Source organism: Ischnura elegans, chromosome 12, assembly GCF_921293095.1.
Source record: "Ischnura elegans chromosome 12, ioIscEleg1.1, whole genome shotgun sequence".
NCBI classification, from domain to species: Eukaryota; Metazoa; Arthropoda; class Insecta; order Odonata; family Coenagrionidae; genus Ischnura; species Ischnura elegans.
The window spans coordinates 84,214,321-84,238,437 of record NC_060257.1 but is presented as its reverse complement, the minus strand read 5'-3'; the positions used below and the strand labels follow the sequence as shown (position 1 = coordinate 84,238,437).

The 24,117-nt window shown below is 38.4% G+C and overlaps 3 protein-coding genes across 3 annotated transcripts in view; 2 read left to right on the top strand and 1 right to left on the bottom strand.

Moving 5' to 3' along the window:
• LOC124169814 (chromobox protein homolog 6-like) overlaps positions 1-24,117 on the bottom strand; it is a 109,796-nt gene that overhangs the window by 63,859 nt on the left and 21,820 nt on the right. The window lies entirely within an intron of this gene.
• On the top strand, positions 2,932-3,516 carry LOC124168741 (protein TRACHEARY ELEMENT DIFFERENTIATION-RELATED 7A-like). The gene has a single exon (XM_046547009.1). It carries the CDS (start codon positions 2,932-2,934, stop codon positions 3,514-3,516), a length of 585 nt encoding a protein of 194 aa, XP_046402965.1.
• Positions 6,946-24,117, top strand: part of LOC124169815 (ras-related protein Rab-37-like) — a 39,554-nt gene continuing 22,382 nt past the window's right edge. Inside the window, exons 1-2 of the mRNA XM_046548589.1 lie at positions 6,946-7,069; positions 19,446-20,756. Of these exons, the coding sequence (XP_046404545.1) occupies positions 20,597-20,756 (160 nt within the window). The 5' untranslated portion in view covers positions 6,946-7,069; positions 19,446-20,596. The remainder of the gene's footprint in view (positions 7,070-19,445; positions 20,757-24,117) is intronic.

Sequence of the window (24,117 nt, the reverse complement as noted above, 5' to 3'; positions counted from 1 at the left end):
AAAAGGAGGCGCCTACGAGAGGAGAAGAGAACGGGAGTAAAGGAATACGGCAGAACTCAAGATGGTGCAGTTCATGGCATTGGGTCAGTGAGTGGTAGTACGGGTAGTACAAATGGTATTGTAATAGTCATGGTGGCTTTTTGATGTTGTTTTTTGCTCCCAAGTTTCAAAATATAGAGCTTGTTTTTTAATTGTACTGAAATTATTTGTTAAGTTAGTAGTGGATATTTTCAAAACGTTACAAGACCAAACGTGCAAGAGACAGAAAATGGGTGGTTTTCATCTTCATCATGCTTCAGGCAACGTTCCAAATCATTTTCTGTCAAACTTTCCGAAACACTCTTGTTTTAATAAACATTTTCATGCATACCTACTTATAAACCTTCCTATTTAGGACCTGATATAAATTAGCAACCAAATTTTATTTCCAAATTAAAAAAAATGAAATCCCTAAAATTAATTTAAAAAAGCACAATTATTGACAGATCATGTACCTTAAATTTAAGGCTGTTTTTGAACTTCTATCTATTTTAACAACCAGGATTTGTTTATTTTGGAGTAAATTTACCTTGAATAGGGTAGTTTCCTTCATCAAAGAAAACGAAAGGCATTGATTGCGATTCGTTACCCACCATTAGTGTATTCATAATACACAAATTATTTGGGTTTTGAAATACCGGTTTAGACGAATGGCAAGGGTCAAATTTTATCCTCATTTGAAAAAGGCCAGATTGGCGCCCATGCGATTCCACTCCGCATGACGTCACAGGGACCTAGTTTCTACACGAGAGGATAGGAGTTATGCATCGTCTGAGGTTACCAATGCAAGCATGAGGCACAGAGCTCAGGGAAACATGTCTTAATAATCACCTATTAAAACTGCCTATGGTCGGAAAGTTTTCTTCGTTTGATAAGGTATTAATAAACCTTTTTTAAGCCAAGCGCTACCGCTCAGCAAGGTACTCAGCTATCCGCTAGCATCCTGCGACGTATCAGAGCTAAGCCTCGCCTCAAGGTCATCTCACCGGGCGGGAGGGGGAACCAGAAATACGACGTACGGAGATATTTCCCGACATTCATACTTAAGCGTCGCGTTTTCGCGCGCTTGAAAATTTTTACTTTTCATTTAATCGCGAAAAATAGATGTTGTCATTTAAAAATCTAAAAGTGCGAAATATGTACTCCAGGAGTAATAATCTTTCGATTAAGGCAATAAAAAAATAATAGGAAACCACCCTATTGGGATTAATTTGGCCCAGTCTAATGAAAATATTCAAATCTAGTTCTAAACCATGAGTTGGAGTAAAGATACCCCATATAAAATAACTCTAAGTATAATATAGATTTCAAGTGCTCCTTGGTTTTTGTATGTACCTGTACATTTATTTTATTCGGTTTAATGAAAATAAAAACATTTCCGTAATGGGAAATCATATTGTACTGCATTTATTATGTATAATTATGGTGATACATTGTCCGACAGAAGCGATAAATTAAGATAGATATTTTGCCGTACGGATTTATTTTATTAAAGTATTCTACCGATTAAGGTTGGTTTCCATGGAGTACTTAAGAAGCATTACTTCCCTCTTCAATTCACAATCAGGACTACTCACTCACATTTTATCAAATAAATTCTATTCCCTTCCTTCCTCTCCCTCGTTTACCCAATATTCCGACCCCCAAAACTGTTTTCAACATCCCCTCCCCGCTCAGTACTCGCTCCATCCATACCTTCTGTCTCCTCCGTATCTCATCTAACAGCTGCCTCTCCTCACCCACCATTTCCAGCACTTCATTGTCCCTCCTCCTCTCCGACCACTTCACCTTCTGCATTCATCTCCACACCACATCTCGAACTACTCCAGTCTTCTCTCGTCCTCCTCCCTGAGTGTCCATATTTCCACACCGTAAAATGCTACACTCCAGATCAGACACTTCGCTAGCCTTTTCTTGAAAGTCGTATCTGACGATACTCCCAACAGTTCTTTCCTGTTCATGAATGTCTCTCTTCCGAACGCAATTCCTTTCCTGATATCTTTACTGCTGTATCCGTTTTCCACTTTTATGCTGCCCAAATAGCTGAATTGATCCACAAGCCGATTTTATGGATGCATTTGTTAATTATGCTATTGTGAGTGAAGTCAGCAAGAAAAGAAACCTTTGCTTCATTTCGATTCATTTGTATATAATTGTCAGGGCAGCAGACGTATGATGAGAGAGGGTCTAAATTATCCACATCTCGAACGCCTCCAGTCTTCTCTCATCTTCCTTCCTAATTGTCAACGTTTCCGCACCGTAGAGAGCTACACTCTTCGCTAACCTTATCTTAAAACTCTTACATAACGGTCCTCTCATAAGCTCCTTCCTGTTCATAAACGTCTCCTTTGCTAACGCAATTATCTTCCTGAATCTTACTGATGTACCCCGTTTTTCCGAACGGATAAAAATGGAAATTCGTTTTCCCCGAGCCATATAAGACATTAAAAATTGCTAATCGTAATTATGTTCATTTTCTATTAATACGTAAACGGCTGTTGTCCTAGCACCACCTGCCACACACCTTTTTCAGACGGCTTGCAGGGTATTATGTAAATGTAGATGAATATTTAATGAATTGGCAATAGATATTGTAATAGTTGTAAATTTATTAGAGCATTTTTTTAGATTTAACTTTTAATTGGCAGGTGTACTAACACCACCTGCCACGCGCCTTTTTAGGCGGCTTGCGGGGTATTATGTAGATGTAGATGAATATTTACGGCTTAGGCAATAGGTATTATAATAGTCGTAATTTTATTTGAGGATTTGTATTTTAGATTTAAATGGCTGGTGTACTAACACCACCTGCCACACGCCTTTTTAAGGTGGCTTGCGGGGTACTATGTAGATGTAGAGAAGCGAACCCCACACACCAACTCCGAACGCCTAATGCGATTCTTCTCGCACCACCATTCAGGCGTCAACCCCTTTCACGCGCCACAGCTTCCACCTACATCAGCGTCCACGCCAATTCTCGCGACAATAGACCCTAAGAAGAAAAGGCTACGGAGGCGGCAAAGTACGTCTGTGTGTGGAGTTATAACTGGCAACCACCACACCCTCCAACCACCCCTGATGCAAGGAGAGCTGAAAACCCCCTCCCCTTCTTTTCCCCTCAAATCCCCCCCCCCGAAATTTCGACCCCCATTACGCCGAACCACATACAGAAACCATCCACCCCCCCGCTTCTATACCCCTCCTCATGCCCTGCCATACAGAAACCATCCCCCCGCTTCAACCCCCCTTCACCCCCTGCCACCGACCAACCTCCGTCCTTCACCATTGATTCCTGCGCGTATCGTGCCTCCCCGAGTGCTGACGTCACGGCCCCCCGCTCCGCTTTATCGCCGAGATAGTCTGTCCTGCGCGGGGGAACAGCAAGGCGACGCGACGCTGTGTGCCTCCGAGGCAGACGCAAGCAGCCATATTGGTGATCCCAACAAGAAGATACTTCGAGGCTACTGTGATCAGTGACGCAGCGAGGGGGGGATTTTGGGGGATTTATTTATTCCTCCAGAGATCAGAGACATTTTTAAGTTTAATCCATTTTACTTAATTGTATTGTTATTACTGGGATGAATAAAATATTCCTCAGAAAGCCGTAAAACTCACCATTTTCAACCATTTATCTTTAAAATTTCGCAATTTATTAATCTCGCACCTACCGCTTATCCTGGTGGGTATTCCATACTTCCACACACCCCGGTATTAGTTGCACCTAAACCCCCCCCCCCCCAGCCTTAACGCCTAGCTACGCCCCTGGCTGCAATTGCTGTATTTCAGGGGTGTAACTATGGTGAGGAGGATGAGGGGATACATCCCCCCCCCCCAAAGCCTCTGAGAAATAAAAAAGTATTTTAAAACTAATGTCTAATTCTGAAATTTAATAATACCTGCTTAAAATTAAATTTTTAATGCCAAAATAATGTAAAATGTATATCCAGGCATGAAAATTTTCAAAAAGTTTCCCAAAAAGTTGCCTTGGAGGAGGTGGCCGCATAATCATAAAAAAATCATACTCCTAGTTACGCCATTGATGTATTGTATGGGGACTTATATTTGTAAGTGCATGGGCGTGAGTTTAAGTAAGCCTAAGGGGAGTCTGGCCCCCTACTTAATTGGTATTATGTTCGAAAAAAACACGAGACCATTCAAGTACAATGAAAGCCAAATATCAAAAGTTTAAATAAATTTTGGTCTTGGATAGTATTTTTTTTTAATATTGAGAAGCTTATTCAAACAAATTTTCCAGGAATACTTAGGGGGTATGGAATGCCCCCCGTTTCACCCGGGGTTGTTCCTCTTAACTCCTGGCTGGAGTGCTAGTCCTCCCAAAATAAAACTATAAACTTTGCCCATGTGTAGGTGGCAGAAGAATTTATTAATATTTGATTATATATTATGATAAATAGGTCGAAGGTATTTTTTGTCCCTGGATGACCAACGCACTATTGAGCGGCAAAGAAAACGGGCAAACTTTCCGGGGATTTAAATGTATGTTCAAGGCAACCGCAAGTACTGCAATTCGACGTTGTTGCTGTTGATATTTTAGTGCATCCATTGCTTAAGTTTCATTTATTGAGGCATAATTTTACTGAAATTACCTACCGATGAGAAGGTCATTAATTTTTAGCAATGAATGTGATTATAACGCATTTTAACCCACATCATCATAAGTCAACAATCCTAAGATTGGTTTGACGCAGCTCTCCATTTCTCTCTCCTATCCGTTAATCTCTTCATAGCTACATATTTATTCTCTTTTATATCCTTTATAACCTGTCCTATATAACTCATTCGGGGCCGTCCCTTGCCCTTTTTCCCTTCCACTTGTCCTTCAACGATTGTCTTCATCAGACCATCGTGCCTCAAAATGTGGCCAACTAAGTTGTCCCTTCTTCTGCTTAATGTTTTTAGGAGGCTTCTCTTTTTTCTCCTACTCTCCTTAGCACTTCCTGGTTACTCACACGGTCAATCCATTTTATCTTCATCATTCTTCGGTAGCACCACATTTCGAATGCTTCCACTCTTGACTTCTCTGCTGCTGTCAACGTCCAAGCCTCGCTTCCATAGAGAAACATACTCCATATGTAGCATCTGATGAATATTTTATATTTATATATATTTTAACCCACATACGATTTAATTTATTGACACAGCCAAGATGTACCTCTTACTAGCCGTATTTATCTTCCTTTGGAAAACATAATATAACGAAACTCCGTAAGTTTTCAAAGAATTCGTCTGTTAGTAGGCCCCGCGCCGCGGCCAGCTTCAGCAAAGATGCCCTTATTATGCCCGGCGAAGTGCCCTTATTCTTTAGTTTTTAAATTCCATACCCAAAACTATCCCGTGGTAGGATACCAACAGAAATGAAGAGTAATAGGCATTTAGCCAGAAATTTGCTTCGTGTGGTGCTTGGGTGGTGTGTGGGTTGCCTGTACTTATATTTTGTTCTTAACTCGCACACAAATCGGGAAACAATGCATTTCAATCAATGAACTATTAGACTCGTTTTCATCATTCTGAAATTTATATCCATCGTTGGTTTTCACCGAAACAGCAGTACTAATTACGGCTTGGTCTCCTTAGGCGCTTGTTTCCTGAATCCGTTTGATTTTTGGAAAAGAAAATTAGCCTTAAGGCCGTAAGGAATATTTTTCTGAAAAAATGAACTGCTTTGCTGTACTTCCGTAGAATTCTCCATTATGTTGAAAGGAAAGACAAGGAAAATACAATTGTACAGAAAAGCCGTTAGATAAACGGCTTCCGCTAATGACCGACCCAGGGGGGGGTGTGGCCCTCGGCTGGGGCCCGTCTTACTGGGGGATTCGGAGGTTTCCTCCCCCTGAAAATTTTAGAAAATTGCATGCCCGGAGCTGCATATGGTATCTATTCTGGCTTTTGAAAACTAGATAAAAGTCAATAAAAATTGCAATTTCGTAAGAATAAACAATATAAAAATTGAGAATTTCACAGCTTATAAAATTTAATAACGTAATATGGATCTATTAGGTATCTATTTAGTGAATTTTTTCCTTGAAACTGCCGTGAAATCTAAAACAACACTAAAATAATCTTTTCGAATAACCATTTCAAAAAATCATCAGATTCTCTTTTATCTTCTGATGCCTTTATTTTATTTATTTTTATTCAATCTCTTTACAAAATATAAATGATAACTACAGGCAAGACTTTGTGAAACCTCTCCATATTGGAAATAAAGGAATAAAACTTGTAAGGTTCACTATTATATTAATATGGGCACGACCCGGGTTTCGTAACGTAGTTGCATTACGTTACTAGATGAAAACTTAGAATTTCACTGCTTATAAAATTGAATAATTTATTATGGCTCTAATATGCATTTAGTGAATTTTTTCCTTGAAGCTGCGCTGAAATTTAAAAAAAAAACCTCTAAAATAACCTTGTCGAACAACCTTCTCAAAAAAGCATCAGGTTCTTTTTTATTTACTGACTCGATTATTTGTTTAATATAATCTTTTTACACTGCGTATGTTGAAAATAGAGTAACTAATAAAAACGTAAAATTTTATCACTGCGAAAAAATTTGGTTTAACTAATCTTCATTCATAATTCTTCCAATCTTTTCTATTACACCTTTCGGATACGCTTTAAGATAGACGCGAGCGTCGTGGGGCATGGCATGACCGCCCCTGGACTGACCCATCACTCAAGGGTAAGCTTAGAAAATGGGATCACCAATATGGCGGACGGCAATTCTGATTCGGCGCTCCAGTTCCGTGGCGTCATGACTACTCCAGTACCGCTCAATGTCTCGCGATAGGGGAGGTAGATTGTTGGTGGGGGGTGGGAAGGCCACGACCAAGTGGGGGTGAAGGAGAGAGAGAGAGATCTTTGTATAGTGTAGTCCCTCGCAAGGTGTCGCCCAGGGAGCTTCTTATCGAGTGCGCGTCCCAGACAACTGACTGCTCAATGGGACAGTAGGCGACGCCCGACTCGGACAGCGAACTCAACAGCGATGACCTCGCGCCCTCAGCAGCGGGTAAGAGCACTTGAACACGCAGCCACGCGACTCAAATGTTTTCTTTTTTATTTTTGGACCTTTTCCATACACTCGCATATCCAGTGCCCTTCGATTACGTCTCTCGCTGTTCTTTGCGCATGCTTACTTCTCTCGCAGTGGGGTAGCCATTCAATATTTTCCGTGAGAGATATTTATGCCCTTGTTTTCCTATCGACGCGTACCCTGGAGAACAATCCTCGTGCTCATTATCATCACTGCGGTCAACAATCTTAAGATTGGTTCGACGCAGCTCTCCGTTCCTCTTTCCTCTACCAGCTAATCTTCTCGCACACACGTATTTCTTCTCTTTCACATCCTTCTCACTTCAATATATTTTCCATTCGAGGTCATCCTATTCCGTTCTCGCCAACAACTTGTCCCAATCCTCTCGTGCTGTGAGCAGATATTGAGGGGAAAATCTTTAAGGGGTGATCGTTGAAGACGAGGTGCATTTCGTATCGGATCGGATGTGTTTGTGTGGAGGTATCCATCCCTACCATTTCTCCATTTATTTCTCCTATTACCCCCTCCCCAATTTCGCAGCTGGATTACTGAAAGTCCATTCCAGACTATCTTACGTAGGTTAGTTCTGAGGCGTAGTACCCAGGTTTCCCCAATTTTAGGACCCGGGTTCTTCTGTCTAATCTTTCCCGTATATATGTGTATGAATAGAGATTTCACAGGTTAATTCTGAGACGCATTTTGCAGCATGTGAGCAGCTTAAAGCATAAAATTTAGTTACACACATATTGAAGCTGGGTCATTTAATTATCGTGAATTTGTTTTGACTTACAAGTCAATTTTGAGGAAATTAGATATATCTACCTCCTTCAAGAGAAGGCAATCTCCTTGGAATATTTACTTCTTCATCTTAAAGTAAGGGCTAACACTTTCTACCCTGCCTACACACCCTGCTTCCTATCTTCCCTTACACCACCTACCTGCACAGTTTTCTTCCCCTCATGCTTATGGATTACATCAGCTGCTCGGCATCATAACCAGCGTTCGCATAAATAAATACGTATCTGCCGCAAATTGATCAAAATTACGTCATATTATTTAAAAAAACACAATATTTTAGAAGAGATACCGCACACTATTCGAAATTCGACGTCGACGGGAATTTGCTGAGAGAATGTAACTAAGCATGAATGGCACTTTACTTACGTCTTTCCAAGTGAGGAGTAAATAGTGGGCCGCATACTAACTTTTTTAAACTACATTAAGAAGCCTTGGTGTTTCATCATTGAAATTAGGGCGATTCTGACATAATTTTTCGTACTGTATCACTGCATGACCCACATAAGCATTCAATGACGGCAATTTTCATGGAGCATATGGTAGGTTATGCAGGTTATACATGCAGCCACACTTTATAAGAATAAACTTCAATTCTTGTTGAAGTACCAAGCCACTTTACATTTTTAATAGCCTGGCACCTTATTCACGCTACATTAAGCAACGCTGGTGTTTCATCACTGAAGGTAGAGCGATTCTGACATTATTTTTCGTCCTGTACTACTGCACGACCTAAATAAGCCTTCTAAGACGGCAATTTGCACGGTGCATATAGGTATGTTATGGATGTAATACATGCATCCACACTTTACGTAAAAAAACTTCAATTCTTGGTGAAGTAATAGGTCAATTCACCATTTTTCAAGCCAAGTACCTTTTTCACACTACGTTAAGCAGCCTTAGTGTTTCATCACTGGAAGTAGATCCATTATGACATTATTTTTCGCCTCGCATTACTGCACGACGTAAATAAGCCTTCTAAAACGGCAAATTGCGTGGTGCATATGATAGGCAATGCAGGTTACATAAAATTCTACACTTCATAAGAAAAAATTTCAATTATTTGTGACGTAACAAGCCATTTTAACTTTATGAACGCTACATTAAGCCGCTTAGGTGTTTCATCACTGAAATAAGAGGTGATTCTGATGTTTTTTGTCCTGCATTACTTCACGATCCAAATCAACCTTTTTTAGGCGGGAAATTGCACGGTAAATATGATAGGTAGTACAGGTTATATGTACATGCATCCCCACTTCATAAGAAAACACTTCAATTCTCGGTGAAGTAAAAAGCCAGCAAAAAGCGAGTGAATATAACCCTGGATTTGGTGCGTGAAACTCGGAAATTCGGACTGCACTTCCGTTTGGTGAGAAACAGGAGAGCGAATACAGCAGCGTGTTTCATTTACTTTGCTCTCAGTGTTTATCTGCCGTGGAGACCGTAGCCACGGCCGAGTGGCGAACAGCCTTATCTCAGAAGGAGAAATCAGTATCCACACAAATGAGGACCGTGTGACAAATAATGAAAAATCAGACTACCTCCAGCACACTGGATGACTATTCTCTTGCTCTCCATTCACAACTTACCATTTCATGTCGTTTTATTCGTTATTATCAGATACAAAAGTATCCATCCATGACAAATCAAGGAAGGAGAGATCGCCTACCGTTCAATTGAGGGCCGTGTGACAATAACAAAAAATCATACTACTCTTGGATGACAATTCAGCTAAGCATGAATGGCACTTTATTTATGTCTCTCCTTCATAAGACTAAATTAAATGAAGTGAAAATAAATGTGCCTCATATTAGCATTTTTAAACTATATTAAGTTGTTTCATCATAAAAAATAGGACGAACTTCATTCACAACTTACCATTTCATGCCGTTTCATTTATTCTTATAAGATATCAAAGTATTCATCCATGAAAAATCAAGACATTAGACTTACATAAAATAGCCATTTATAACCCAATGTTGTTTCTAAGCAACATCAAATATGTTTAAACTTTAAGCTCTATGTAAGAAATATCTAATCTACACATTATTTTGTAGCGTAAATTTTAATGACGAAATATTTAGCTTCCACAATAATTATAATTGAGTGTAAAATTATCAAGTTTTCGAAATGGAAACTATTGAAATTTGATTTCTCCCATTGTCACCTCTGCTTTAAAGAGGGTTAAGATGAACCGTAATGGTAACAATGAAATGGACCTTGACGATTTTGTGGCGACACTGGAACCTAGGTCGTAATAAATGTTACAATCGTGGAAAATTGCAAGTATTTATTTTAACATGGAAAAATTCCACTCCATCATATTTGTATCTTCGGATATCATTCTATTTAGATTAGTCGTATTATCGAACACTAAGTTTTTCGTTTCCAAGCTACCCAAAAAAATATTTTTCCCATTTCAATAACCTTCGGCTGAGTAAATACGATTTTTTCCTTCAAAATGAATCCTCCAGAACCTTGTTGGCTTAGTTTTCATGACCTCCCAAATTATCAAATACAAAAAATTCTGAATTTTTTTCCCCTTTATCTAAGTTTTGCCCTACGGAAGGTTAATTTGAAAAAAATCACTGGCAAATTCTTAAATTGCAAAATGGAAGTCCTGGAAATAAACGTAAAATACATTACATAATTGATGAATTTAGCATTTGAAATTTTCTTAACTTTTTTATCGTAAAAAAACTTAAATTTTAATCTTAACTTTTATTACTATTATTACTTTTTAATTTCACTTAAATTTTATCTTTAACAGTTACAATTAATGCATGTTGAAGTTGAAATCTCTGGCTGATTTAACGACTCTTTTCCTTCAAAATGATCCTCGAGATTTTTATTAGTTAAGTAATTGTTTTCGTGACTTTCCAAATTATCAAATACATTGAAAATGAATGCATGTTGAAGTCAAAATCACGGTATAAATATATATTACATCTCAGTGGAAATTACACAGTTGAATTCATCATTAAGTCCGTTTCCTGGACCATTTAAAACAGTCATTAAAGTGTAGCATTAAATTTGAAGGTGTCAACATACCCCTCTCCATAAGCTATATTAAGACCTTCTCCTCTGAACTAATCTCTTAATTAATTACGAAGGAGAATTTATTTTCTTTTAACGGGTGGAAACCCTTCCATTCGTACGTGTATCGGTTTCTCGGCCCACACTCTTCCCTCAATCTCCGACAAAGGATAATTAATGGACGGAATTGCCTCTATTTGCTTTTTCGCACCGCAGCGCGTCTAATTACTTCTCTCGAGCCCCCAAACCAATCCGAAAAGCGACGAGCGCTCCGTTATAGATCTATTTCCACGCCGGGCAATCCAGATGTCAATAAAGCACTCGGCTTCAAAGCGGATACCGAATCGGAGATGAAATATAAATAAGATCCGTCGGTTACCTTGAAATTTCAGCTGGTACATGATAAGGAAATGAGCAATGCTAGGCTTATAAGACGTTATCGTTACGATACATAAGTGCAAGAATTTAGTAATTACTTAAACCCACAATAAGGGATCAATAATTGAGGAAATTTGTCGGAATATATAAGATTTCGTTTTTTCTCGGTGTGTATATATACTTCTACTCGGTGTATGTAAATACTTTTCGGGTAATAATTACTTTTATTAATATCATTAATGACGTTCATTGTTAAATAAATTAATTATTAATTTAAATAATGTTATAAATAAATTCTTACTTGGCTAGAAACCCGATAATTATTTATCAATAGTTGGAAAATAATTCTTATCGCGAGGTAAAAGGAAATCACCATGGCAACATCTTCCATAGCATAAATGATGGCATAAAACTGAAATCATCACTTATCTTTTTCATGCAATTATAATTGTGAACACCGGGGATTTATAAGCTTTGCAACCCACACCATTTGATATAATTGTGAGTTTATCAATTTAATTAGAGGCTTTTATCAATATTGCGAGTCCGTTCCACGTTCAGATATGATTTGAGAGTTAATTATTACCTTATAGCCTCATCATCAGACTAAAAAAGGCATAAAAAGTGCACTCTATAGCACTAGATACCCACAAGTACCTTTGAATTTGATAACATATTTGAAAACAAAGCATCACAGATTCACGTGAGTACTGTAGTACCACGCACTCACTTAAATTTCCACCGGAAAGTCCGTTTGCAAGGTAAGGGTAGATCTGATTCAAGTCAACGCCACTGTAGTGATACATTCACAAATTCATGTAAGACGGCCACCTTCTTTCCCTAGGATAGCCAGCGAAGCTCTCACCCACTCAAAAAGTTTAAACCCGAAGGATAGTTTGGATAGGTGACGGTAGAGCTCACCCTGGACTAAGCTCCAGGCGGTTGAATTTCGCCCATTAAAGGTGGAGAACTCAATCATTTTCCCCGGAGCTCCTCACACTTCAAGGCTTTTTTTGTCCGCGGTTGAGAGAATGCTCCACCCGGGATTTGAACTAGGAACCCTTCGGTACGAATACAAGCGCTCGACCTACTACTAACTACTAACTAGTATGCTACCGCATTACAACTATACTATGACCAACCCAATATCGTTTCACAAGTATGTTAGGCGTGAAATTTCCTTTCACAAAAATATTATTTAGTACATGAGAGCCTCAAACGTGCATGACTACACGGGACGTAAATATTTTCAGTTTTACAGGATACCTTTGTAAATAAATAAATCACTCACTCAATGATTGAATCAAAATATTGGTTAAGATAGGTGAGAGCTAACCCCAGACAAATCCGCAGGCGTGTCATACCACACAGGATTGGAGGGCGTATAACGAATATCGAATTAGAATAACTTTTTACCACAATAAAATCACAGTCGAATACTCAGAGACTCATCTACATGCTACCCAGCAAGCCGCCTCAACAGCAGGGATGGCAAGCAAAACGAAACGAAAATATTTCGTTTCGACCCGGAGGGAAACGAAAATACGAGGCATGGATTTAGTTTCGTTCTCGCACGAAATCAAAATCACCAAGGAGTTTAGTTTCGACACGGGACGAAACTTTACTCCTGGGAACGAAACTAAATTAATGAAAACTCCGCTTCTCATTGTTAAATTACGATCCCAGAAGTTGAGTGGAGGGGGATAAGAGAGAATAGTTTCGACCCGATACGTTTAACATAAGTGTGGAGAGGTTGAAAAACATTGAGCTTAAAAATCGGATGGCCGGTTTGCGTTCACCGTTCTCCCGTTATTGGTAAAGGATGTGAGTGTCACATGCATCCAATGGCGGCAGGCCGAGCCTCTACTTCATTCAACCTTATCTGCGTTTCGTTTAGTCCCAGAGTTTTAGTTTAGTTTCGACCCGAAGTAGTTTTGACTCAGATTTCATTCCTACTCTGAGTTTATAGCTCCCCGGGTTTAAATCCATTTCGTTTCGTTTCTACATTTCGCTCCCGGGTATTAAACAATTGAAATTTTACTGTTTTTGAATCCCTGCTCGTGTTGCGGGGGTTGCTGGGGCAACCCCCGCAAAACAAATAAAAACAAATGCTCTAACAAATTTCCGGATTTATATAAAGGATTTTATTAAATTCCTTTATTGATCGAAGGAAAAGTTCTTGTGCGATGTTCTCCGCGTCACTCTTAAAGATTTCTTGGTTGGATAACTCGTGATTATACCACTTCTTTTTTTTTTAACCCGGCTTTCGATGAATAATCATCAACATCAGGCATGAATTATTACATATATATCGCATTAGTTAAGTAAAGGAAGGAGAAATGAACTCTGAATGGGACGCCAGAATAGGGGTAAAGGATGGGTATAGATTCGTTCATTTATGAGAGTATTTTTCTGGTTAATATTTTTTCAATTTCTAACTGATCTCTAGAATTTAATTCGCGGTGGTCGTTGCATATTGTAAAAGTATTCATTCTAAAATCGCTCCCATGGAAGTTACGTATTAAGTGTTTTGAAAAATTACTTTTATCATCTTTGTTATTTCCGTAAGCACTCAAATGTTCTTTCTTCATCATATTGAAGCCGAAAAAAGGGCAATAAGTAAAAATTTATCCAACCAAGAAACCTTAAAATGGAATACCAGACAGTTAAAATGAGTTGGTATTTTTTTCACTCCGAAAGACATATATTCTCAAGATAGAATCGAAAATAAACTTTTTCATATTCCGATAAATAAACTTTATTTTATTATTTTTGATTTACCATGTCAGCATTCCGCAAAGTGAAATGTCGAACCATAGATTTGATCTATCCTCAATTTCTCAAACAATTTAAGCCTACCGCGTAACGTCTGGATCTCAAGCGGCTCCCAGCCTTTGCCTCAGACTTCGTATATTCGTCGTTGGAATCACGGCAGACACTTCGCCACCCCCGGGCGTATCATCAAAAAAAAATATATAGGTGGGTCCACAAACACATGGAGGGGGTGCCCGACAGTGTAGTGGTTTTCTCTTCGATTCCTCTTGCCCTAGATTCATGTGTCCCGGTCCTGGCTGCCACTCGCATGCGTGGGACATATTTCAAAGGGCCTCGCCCACGGCATATTTTTTATACTTCCCAACACCCAAGACAGGAAATTTACTCCACGTAATATTCATACGGGATCATTAAAAATTTGGTTTGACAAGATTCATAGCAGGGACCATGATTTTATGATGCCAAAAATGATATTTTAATGAAAGACCACCATTGGATACGAAAATTTCAGCTTGAGTGCCAACCTGACTTCTACTAAGGCTTTGTTAGTTTCTCTTACGGAAGACAGTAAAGAAGTTATGTAAACCGTATAAATTTGTGTTTTTGGGTACCTATTTATTAACGGGCTTTTAGTCATGACCTAGGTTAACGCCGAAAATGATATTTACAATTTATGACATTTAGCAATAAGCAAAATTGCCCTGGAGTAGATTGTAACATAGAAGTGATCCCAGAATGACAATATATAGATCATAAATTGATGATTTGATGTCCTCAAAGAATATTTCTTGTTCTTTTGACCTTAAAGATGGCTTCGATCGCTATATTTTAGTATCTTGCGTCATTTCAGCTTGGTTGCAAACCCGTGAAATCCTTTCCGTGAGACTTTATTCGTGTATGACATCCCCTCACTTGAAAAACTCCCGTCTTTACCTTCAGCCGCTGTATTAATAGTGAGTCAATTACTGCGGACAACAATTTTCGCGTAAGTCAAAATTCTAATATTCAATAGTGCTGGACATTTACTATCTGTCTACACCAAGGTATGCTTTATCATTGCCACAGATTTGGATGAAATGTAATAATCACTATCAAATAATGTATTTGAAAAAGCACGATAATTTGATGGCTAATTTTACGGTGCGCGTAATCATTTATTGTACTGGCGTATCTGCAGTTTTGAATTTTTCATTTTACAAATAATAAATCAGAATTAAAAATAAAATTTCCTTTAAAATGACGTATTATTCATTATTATGGCATGCACTGAAACCCAGATATAAATTTGCAAAGTACAGCGGCACATCATTTTGTCGCCGACAGTAAGACAAACATCGACTTACAAAACAGAAGGACAAACAGTTGTCAAGACAACTGTTTGTCCTACTGACAGAATGACTTGCTTGAGAATGCTCCTGCTTGAGAATGACGCAATAACCGTTGAAACTAGTCGACATAATCATAAATTTTGTGAAACAGCACTGTGTGTTTTTTGTTCTAACATAAATATCTCCTCGTTCCACCATGCCGCGCAAAAATCAGTTGATTTCAATCATCAATTCCATCATGCATGACCGCCATCTGAAGACATTCTCTCAATAATCCTCTTAATTTTCTCCTCTCTCCCTGATTTCAAAAAGAGCGAATAAGGCGGTCATGATATTGATATAATAAGTGATATTTGAGTTTATATATTGAGTGTTTTTTTTACTAGATCGCACTTTATTATTTATCCAATGTTAAAGTCTTCTTAATTGTTTTTGGATTTGTTGCAAATTAATGAATGATAAAACTAAACAGCCGATCGTGAATTTATCGTTGCTACGTGTATCGTCTTATATTCTCAGCAAAAGCAGCACCATCTATTATTTTCTCAGGAAGGGAAATTTCTATATTTGCAAAGCAAGTGGGAGTTTTCCAAAAAGACGTGTCCACAGAGTCAAAGTGTTCAAAGCTACTAGATGAAAGTTACTTCTTCAATGTTAATTTTCAACGTAATCCTACCCCATCAGCCCATTAAATCCCAAAACCATGTAGATAAGTTTCAAAGATTTAACAAATCCAAGGAACCTAGTAACAATGTATACGGGGCTTGAAAGACTGATACGATATCGTTTGCCGTTGACAGGAAAAACCTTTAAATTTATTTCCTGGATAACCAAAAATTCAATCAAAACCCCTTCTGTCGGTATAACATCAACTATTTCATCATGTGCGACTGCCATAAGAAGACTTCCTATCTATGACCCTCTTAATTATAATCCCTCTTAATTCTGAATTACATATACAGCGGATGAGGCGGTTTTGTTTGGGATATAACGCGTGATATTCAACTTTATTATGTTAGTTTATTAATCACCTCCACTATAAGAACAGTGCATAATTAAACTACATCAGTAAACTTTCCTCCATAAAATGTGGTAAATTGCGTATTTATTATCTTGTCGCCGATACTTTCAATATAAATATTGGTTTTAAGATTTTCGCAGCGATTAGATGCGCTACTACTTTCCATTTCCGGGTGTACTGCTTCGTGCTGAATATAGAACACGACGTTTCCTTCCTCCTGCTGGGAGCCTTTCGTTATCACCTTAGATCCGAAACGGTAATTTTTAAAAAATCCGTAGATAGAATGGTTTATAAATAAATAACAATCGATTTACTATTTATTTTGCTTGACCTCAATTGTTTAATGTTGATTAACGTCTCATTAACAAATCTTTGCTAATAAACCATGAAGAAGATATAAAAAATATATATCGACACGCTGCCAAAACATTTTTCCATATCATTCTTAGACCTGTTCTCTAGGACGGCCATCAACATTTTTTTTATTTACATCAATTACCCCCAAAAAAGCAAAATGTGGCCTTTACATTGGCAGTATAAACAATTCTTTTTTAATTTAAGTTTTGCAATGAACGCCATAAAGTATTACTAATAATAAAACCTTCAATATGCATATAAAAAAAACAAAAGAATTGCGGAGCTCCACGGGCGCAAGTTTTACGTAATCGTGGGTGACAGTTGCTTATCAGGATTTAGGAGTCGTGTTGAAGTACATTGAGTTGCAAAGTGTTCACTATTTTTTTAATTTTAATTTTCATTCGTACTTGAAATTGGTGAAAAAATTCATTTTCAGTATCCAGTGATGAAATATTCGAGTGATATATTTGGAAAAAATTTAAGTGTTCGTATTCGATATTCGAATTCGAGGAAAAACGCTATTCGACCCATCTCTAACATAAATAAATCTTACCCCGAATCAAACTGCGGTGTCATTCGTTAGTGGAAGTTTCTATCCAACTCTGTTTTCTATTTCCGTAGCGGGACAGTGAGGTGAAATTAATGAGTGCGCTCTGTGGTACTCACGACTTTGGTACCCATTGATTTTCCGCGACGGCCGTTAATCCTTCTCGACCTCACAATGTCCCCGCGTGCGTCGTTTAAACGTTCAAATTTAGACAAGTCACGCGGCCTCCACTCCGCGAATAACCGCCATAACACACCCACTCACTTCAGTTCCCACGGAGACAATTGATTTGGAGCATAATTGAGCCAATCGCCTACTCCTGGCGCTAATGAGGTCGTTATCAACTTGTTAGATCCGAAACGGTAATTTGCTAAAAATAATACGGTTCATAAATAAATAATAAAGATAAGTTACGAGGAAAAAACCTCTGAAACCAATCTCTGTAACCTCGTGCAACCATTTTCCCATATATAATGTAAATATATATAAAAATAAAATAAATACATAGATAAAACCTGAACCGTGTGGTGAATCCGAATTTTTTTATTATCCTATCAACCATGGACCGCGGAAGCCTGAATGAAGAATTGTCCCATAATTTTTAATAAAAAAAACGATATTTTCTGCCCTTATTTTCCCGATCCGGTGACGCCATCATAGTTGAGGTAGATTTACTCGTTCAGTGAGAAATTTTAATCGAGATAGGAAATCTCTCTCAGCAATATAAACAATAACGAACGATCCGAGGCTGAGGAATTTCTTAGACGAGGGGACCCCTCGGTATGAATTCGCAACGTCATCAACTTATCTATAATGGTTTGAGGGCCGTCAATATTTCGCCGCAAATAGCTAGATGAGTGGGCAATGGACAGAACAACGGAAAATATAAGGGTCTCTCCTTTCTCCTAACTGTATCACAATGGAGAATTTTTTATAAATTAGTGAACATTAAATTTCATCCAGATCTGTAGCAATGATGAAGCATATGTTGCAGTCAACTTTAGGGAAATGCCACTGATTGCTAAATCTCATAAAACTGAAAATGCCATTTCCGGCGTTAACCTAGGCCATGGATAAAATCCCATTAATAAATCTGCATATACATACTACCCCGCAAGCCGCCTAAAAGGCGTGTGGCAGGGGGTGTTAGGACACCAGCCGTTTACAGCTAAAAAAATGAAGTGCTCTAACGAAGTTGGGACTAGCGTTTAGTAAAGTCCTTTATGGTTCGGGAAAAAACGAATTCCCATATCTATCCGTTCGGCAAAACATTTCTCTTAATTTATCGCTTCTATCGGACCTGGAAATATAGTGTGGCTCTAATATTATGTTCTCTATGTCGCTCTTAAAGATATCCATTCGGAATTGTTCAAACAATCTAAGCCTAGCGCGCAGCCTCCTCCGAGTCTCCAGCGGCTCCCAGCCTAATTCGCTTAACATCTGGGTAACACTGTCTGTAAGGCCTTAGCAGATTTTGACGAACCGCGCAGCATTCCTTTGTATTTTATTCAGTTCGCGGACTAAGCCTTTCTGCACAGAATCCCATACGTTCGCAGCATATTGAATGTGTGGCCGGACGAGTGCGAAACAGCACCTTTCCTTTACTTTCTCATATGCACAACCGACTAATAAGACCACTGAAGTTATTTGTTCAGGACTTTCTGATCACAAACCAATTCTCTTATCCCTATCTTATGACGATGGACACCATAAAAAGTTAAGTGCAGAAATTATTTATAAAAGAACATATGATCCTTATAGTCTTCAATGTTTTAATACATTATTGTCAAAATAAACATGGGAGGATATTAAATACCAATAACAATATACGACTATGTTGTCCGGCAAAGGTGATACTTCTAAGAAAAGCGTAAGTACTACCCGAAAACACACATTTATACGATCCAATTCACTTCTGTACGGCCTCCCGCTAGGGGTTCATTCATAAGTTTCCCCCCCCTTTCATTGATTTGAGACAGTTGAAGTGACTAAGCCATTACGCGCGTTTGCCTGGTCACTTGAGCATGAATGATCGATGCACGGAAGAGCAAACGTTCGGAAGAGTGGAGCAAACACTTCCGCATAATCATGGGGCAATTTTCCTTTTACTTTCAGGCCATCATCTGCAGGCTCACGTCACCTGCATCCTGAAAGTTACGCAAACGTCGAGTCAAGAGGGCGGACGTCTCCGGGAAAATCAAGCGATTCACATTCAAGATTCCTCGTCGGATAATACGCACATGATCAAATATTTGACGACATCCAACGAGAAGAAGAAATTCAGGGAAGGATAGACAGTTCCCGGACAACTTGTGCACCAATATAGTCACATAAGGAAGGCGAGGAGTTCATTTATCTTGACTTTCTCCCATAAAAATTCTCCAAAGAGGACCACTGTTGGTAGCTCAAGCACTAGTTAAAGACGCACTGAGAAAATTGTTCGCCACTTCACTAAGGACTCATGTGATGATAAACTGCCGCATTTCACAACGTAAAAGGTTTCCGATGACTTATCAATAACCACAACTCGAGTATATAAGTTGTTATAAACGATACTCATTACTACATTGCACAAATAAAACCACTGTAAATAATATTTAAATGGTGATTTTAAGGGAGTTGCCTGTTGAAATAAAATTTAAAGACAAACCAGGTCTGAGAAAAATTTGTGTTCAAGCAATATTCAGGGCTCTAATGTAAATTTGTATAGCATATATCTAAGCCCTTGAGCATGTTATATTGAAGAGATAACGTGTGAACCACAGTAAATAATAATATTTAAAAGGTGATAAACGAGTTAACTGTGGAAAATATTTGAAATAAAAACTAGGTCTGAGAAAAATTTGTGTTCAAGCAATATCAGGGCTTTGATGTATATTTTTATTGCATATATCAATTCTCCGGAGCGTGTTATATCGGAGAGATAACCTGTAACGTTCACAAAAAGTTTATCGGTCGATCTATAAAGAAAACTTTCTTTGGGATTCACTGCAAATTTGTATAGCATATACATATAACCCCCGGAATCTATTACACGGGAGAGATAACGTGGAAGAGCCACCAAAAAGTTTATTGGTCGATTTAGAATGAAAATAATCTTTGGAGACGCACAACAATATCATAGGTGAGGGACAAAAGTGCATCGAAAAATATGTTTCTCACAGTGGGAGTGGCAGTTTCAGAACGGCACGCGACGGAGCGGTTGAATACTGTGTCGAAATAAAAAGACTATAGTGCAACGGGACGCAGACAGACGAAGAAATATAATGGCGACGGCTGTGGAAGACGTCCTTTCGGACGACGTGTTCGAATCCCCGGAGGAGATTGGCTACGAGTCTCCGGACCACGGCAAGGAGGCATCGTCGCAGGGGCAGCAGCAACCCTGGGAGACGGGCCAGAGGAAAAAAGTGCCCGTTTTCACGGTCGGTAAGCATTCGGGCCCTTTTATCGGAATCCAGTAATTTCATGCGCACGCTATATATTGGTGGAGGCTTAGAGATGGCGCGGCGGTCGAAGGGGCGAGCGAGCCAAAAAATCCTTATCGCACTTGCGCGAGGAAGTCAATACACGTAGACTTCAAACCACACCTTATTACAGGGTACGGATCGCGATTGAATGATGAGCTTAATTATTTATTAAAGCGTTTATATTTAGTACGATATAATAATAATAATATTAGTAATAATAATAATAAATTATTATAAAAACAGCATTTTTATCTTGAACTAAAAAGAATACAAGCAGTGGCGTAGCCAGGGGAGGTCTAGGGGGTCCGGACCCCCCCCTCCCCCCCGAAATATAAAAACACAATTATTGTCCTTCATAAAAGAAAACAAAATATTGAAAAATCAGGAATTTACAAAATGTTTCTTTGACAAATTAAGTTTTTTTCGATTACGAAAAGTGTTAAAATTAGTTTAAACCCCATTACTTAGTGCCCGGTTTTTCAAAAATTTCCCCCCTGGTATTGGACCCCCCCGAAAGAAATTCCTGGCTACGCCACTGAATACAAGCCTCCATCCGATTTTGGTAGACTTTTTTTAAAACTAATTTCCATATTAAACTTTAAATTCTGAATAACAATCGAGATACAGTTAGAATTTAGAATATTTCATTATCATACCCGAAGTAGCATGTGCATATGAGCGATTTTTCACTCAAGACATTGTTCTGATTAAGTGTGTCTACGGGCGTTGATAATAACTTTACGTCGGAGTTCATTTCGAAAGAGGATTATTTTGCGATGTAATTCATATGGATATTAATTGCATTTTTATTCCCTTAAGGCCTACCGTGGGGACATGGTAGCTAATTGAGTGGATCGTTTGTCTACTGCTTTTGAGTTAAACTGAAAATTTCAGCTTGACAGGTAATCGGAAAGTTGGTTAAAATTGAGTTGCAATATCTGACCCGGACAAGATGGCAAACAAGAAAGCGAGTTAATGAAAATAATAAGTTGTATTACTTACCAAAAACAGAAAAACGATCTTCACAAATAATTTACAGGCTTTTTACGCCCAGGGGAAGCTTCGTTCAGCCTCTAAGAAATATGTGTAGACGTGACGGCATTATCAGTTCTCGTAGACTTAATCCTTAACCCATTCTCCAAGACAACGAATCAATATTAAATTCAATCACCCCAGAACCCTCCCATCTATTCTGCGCCACCGCATCGAAATGGTTACCATTAGCAGACGACCTCATTGCCAATATAAATGAAGATAGAATCATAGTCACCTAATTTAAATCGAGAATTCACATTTATAAATTACAGTATGCCTCAATCCTCACTCTGTACGTATTTCTACCGAGGATTGGTTTGGATAGGAGACAGCAAAGTGGTCCCAAATGCGCCTCAGGATAATCTTCAACATCAGGCATAAATTATTACGTATCTATCGTATTATTTTAACTTTGTTTAAGTAACGGAAAGAGATTTGAATTTTGAAACGGACACGGATAGCGGTAATGGATGGGCATAGATTCATTCATTTATGAGAGTATTTTCATGGTTAATATTTTTTAAATTCCAACTGCTCTCTAGAATCTAATTCGCGGTGGTCGTTGCATGTTTTAAAAAGATTTATTCTAAAACCACTCCTCACATATTAAGTGTTTTGCAAAATTGCTTTTATCATCTTTGTTATTTCTGTAAGCACTTAAATGTTCTTTCTTCCGCACACCAAAGCCGAAAAAGGGGGTTTAAGTAAAAGTTATCCAACCAAGAAACCTTAAAATGGATAAACACACAGTGAAAAATGAGTTAGTAATTAAAAAGTGGTTTCCCCACATTCTGAGCATATTTTGTTATACAGGAGATTTCCAAAGGCTTCCCCCCGGATTCGAACCCGAGACCCCTCGGTCAGTAGGCACACGATCCACTCCATTGGCTACCACGTCCCCACGACAGGTCTTAACGGAATAAAAATCCAATTAATTTCCACATGAATTACATCGCAAAATAATCCTCTTTCGAAATGAACTTCAACGTATTATCAACGCCCTTAGACTCAACCCCTAACCACGCTCAGTCAGAGCAATGTCTTTCTGGGTGGAAAATCTCTCATTTGCGCATATTACTCCGGGTTTATTATCCTTTTGATCTTGATAGTTTTCATCAAACTACTGCGGCCATTTTGATAGCATTTATCGAACTGCATTCATCAAGCTGGTTTTCTAAATTTCACCAAAATATTCAACGTTCCATAAGAACACAAGAGTTCGATAAATTTCATCAGAAACTGGTTTTTGTAATTATTTTTTTTTCAGTGTGCGAAGTTCGATCACCAGGAAATTTTCAAGAAAACAATCTCACACCCTTGTAAAAAAAATACTAAGGAAAATATTTTGACCAATTTATGGTGCAGGAACCAGGAAAATTAGAAAAATAGAGAACTTGCAGATATTTATAGTGAGCCAAATTCAATTGCAACAATAAAAAGCAAGCGTTTAAGATGCTTAGTAGTTATACATATTCAGCAGCCAAATGCTCAACTGAATTAGCTAGTATGTCCCCAAGATAGGTTTTCACGAAATAAAAATCCAATTAATTTCATTGTGATTTATATCGCTGGAGAACCCTCTTTCTAAATGAACATCATTGAAACGCAAAGGTATTATCAACGACCGTAGAATCAGTGGTGTAGCGAGGGGGAGGGTCCGGGGGGCGGACATCCCCCCCCCCAGAAATATAAAAAAAACACTTACTTTTCAACACAAAAGAAAACCAAATATTGAAAAATCATGAATTTACAAAAGATTTCTTTGAAAAATGAAGTTTTTTCGATCGTGAAAAGTGTTTAAATTAGTTTAAACCCCTCAACTTTGTACCCTGTTTTTCAAAAATTTCCCCCCATGGTTTTGGGCCCCCCCAGAAAAAAATTCCTGGCTACGACACTGCGTACACTTAAACCCCTAACCGCATTTCAGAACGAGGCAGACAACTGATTTAATTCCATAATTGATACCAATAAATAATTAGATCCAGAATAAAAGTAGCATCCACAAATTTTCATTTAAATTTTAAATAATGCAGATCTTATTGAACCTCACCGGATCAGGGAATTGGAATTAAACCCACACCCCATTCCTCCATGTGAGTGATAATTGAATGATAATCCTTCCTATCGATTATTGAAGCGAAAGATAATTACTCTTGTGGAATTATTTAATGTCACACATTTTAATTTCCACAATTATATTCAATAGGGTTCCAAGATTTTTTTCGGATCGGATCCTTGGTTGATTTTCGGAGCCGGATCTTTCGGATCGGATATTTTCGGATCCA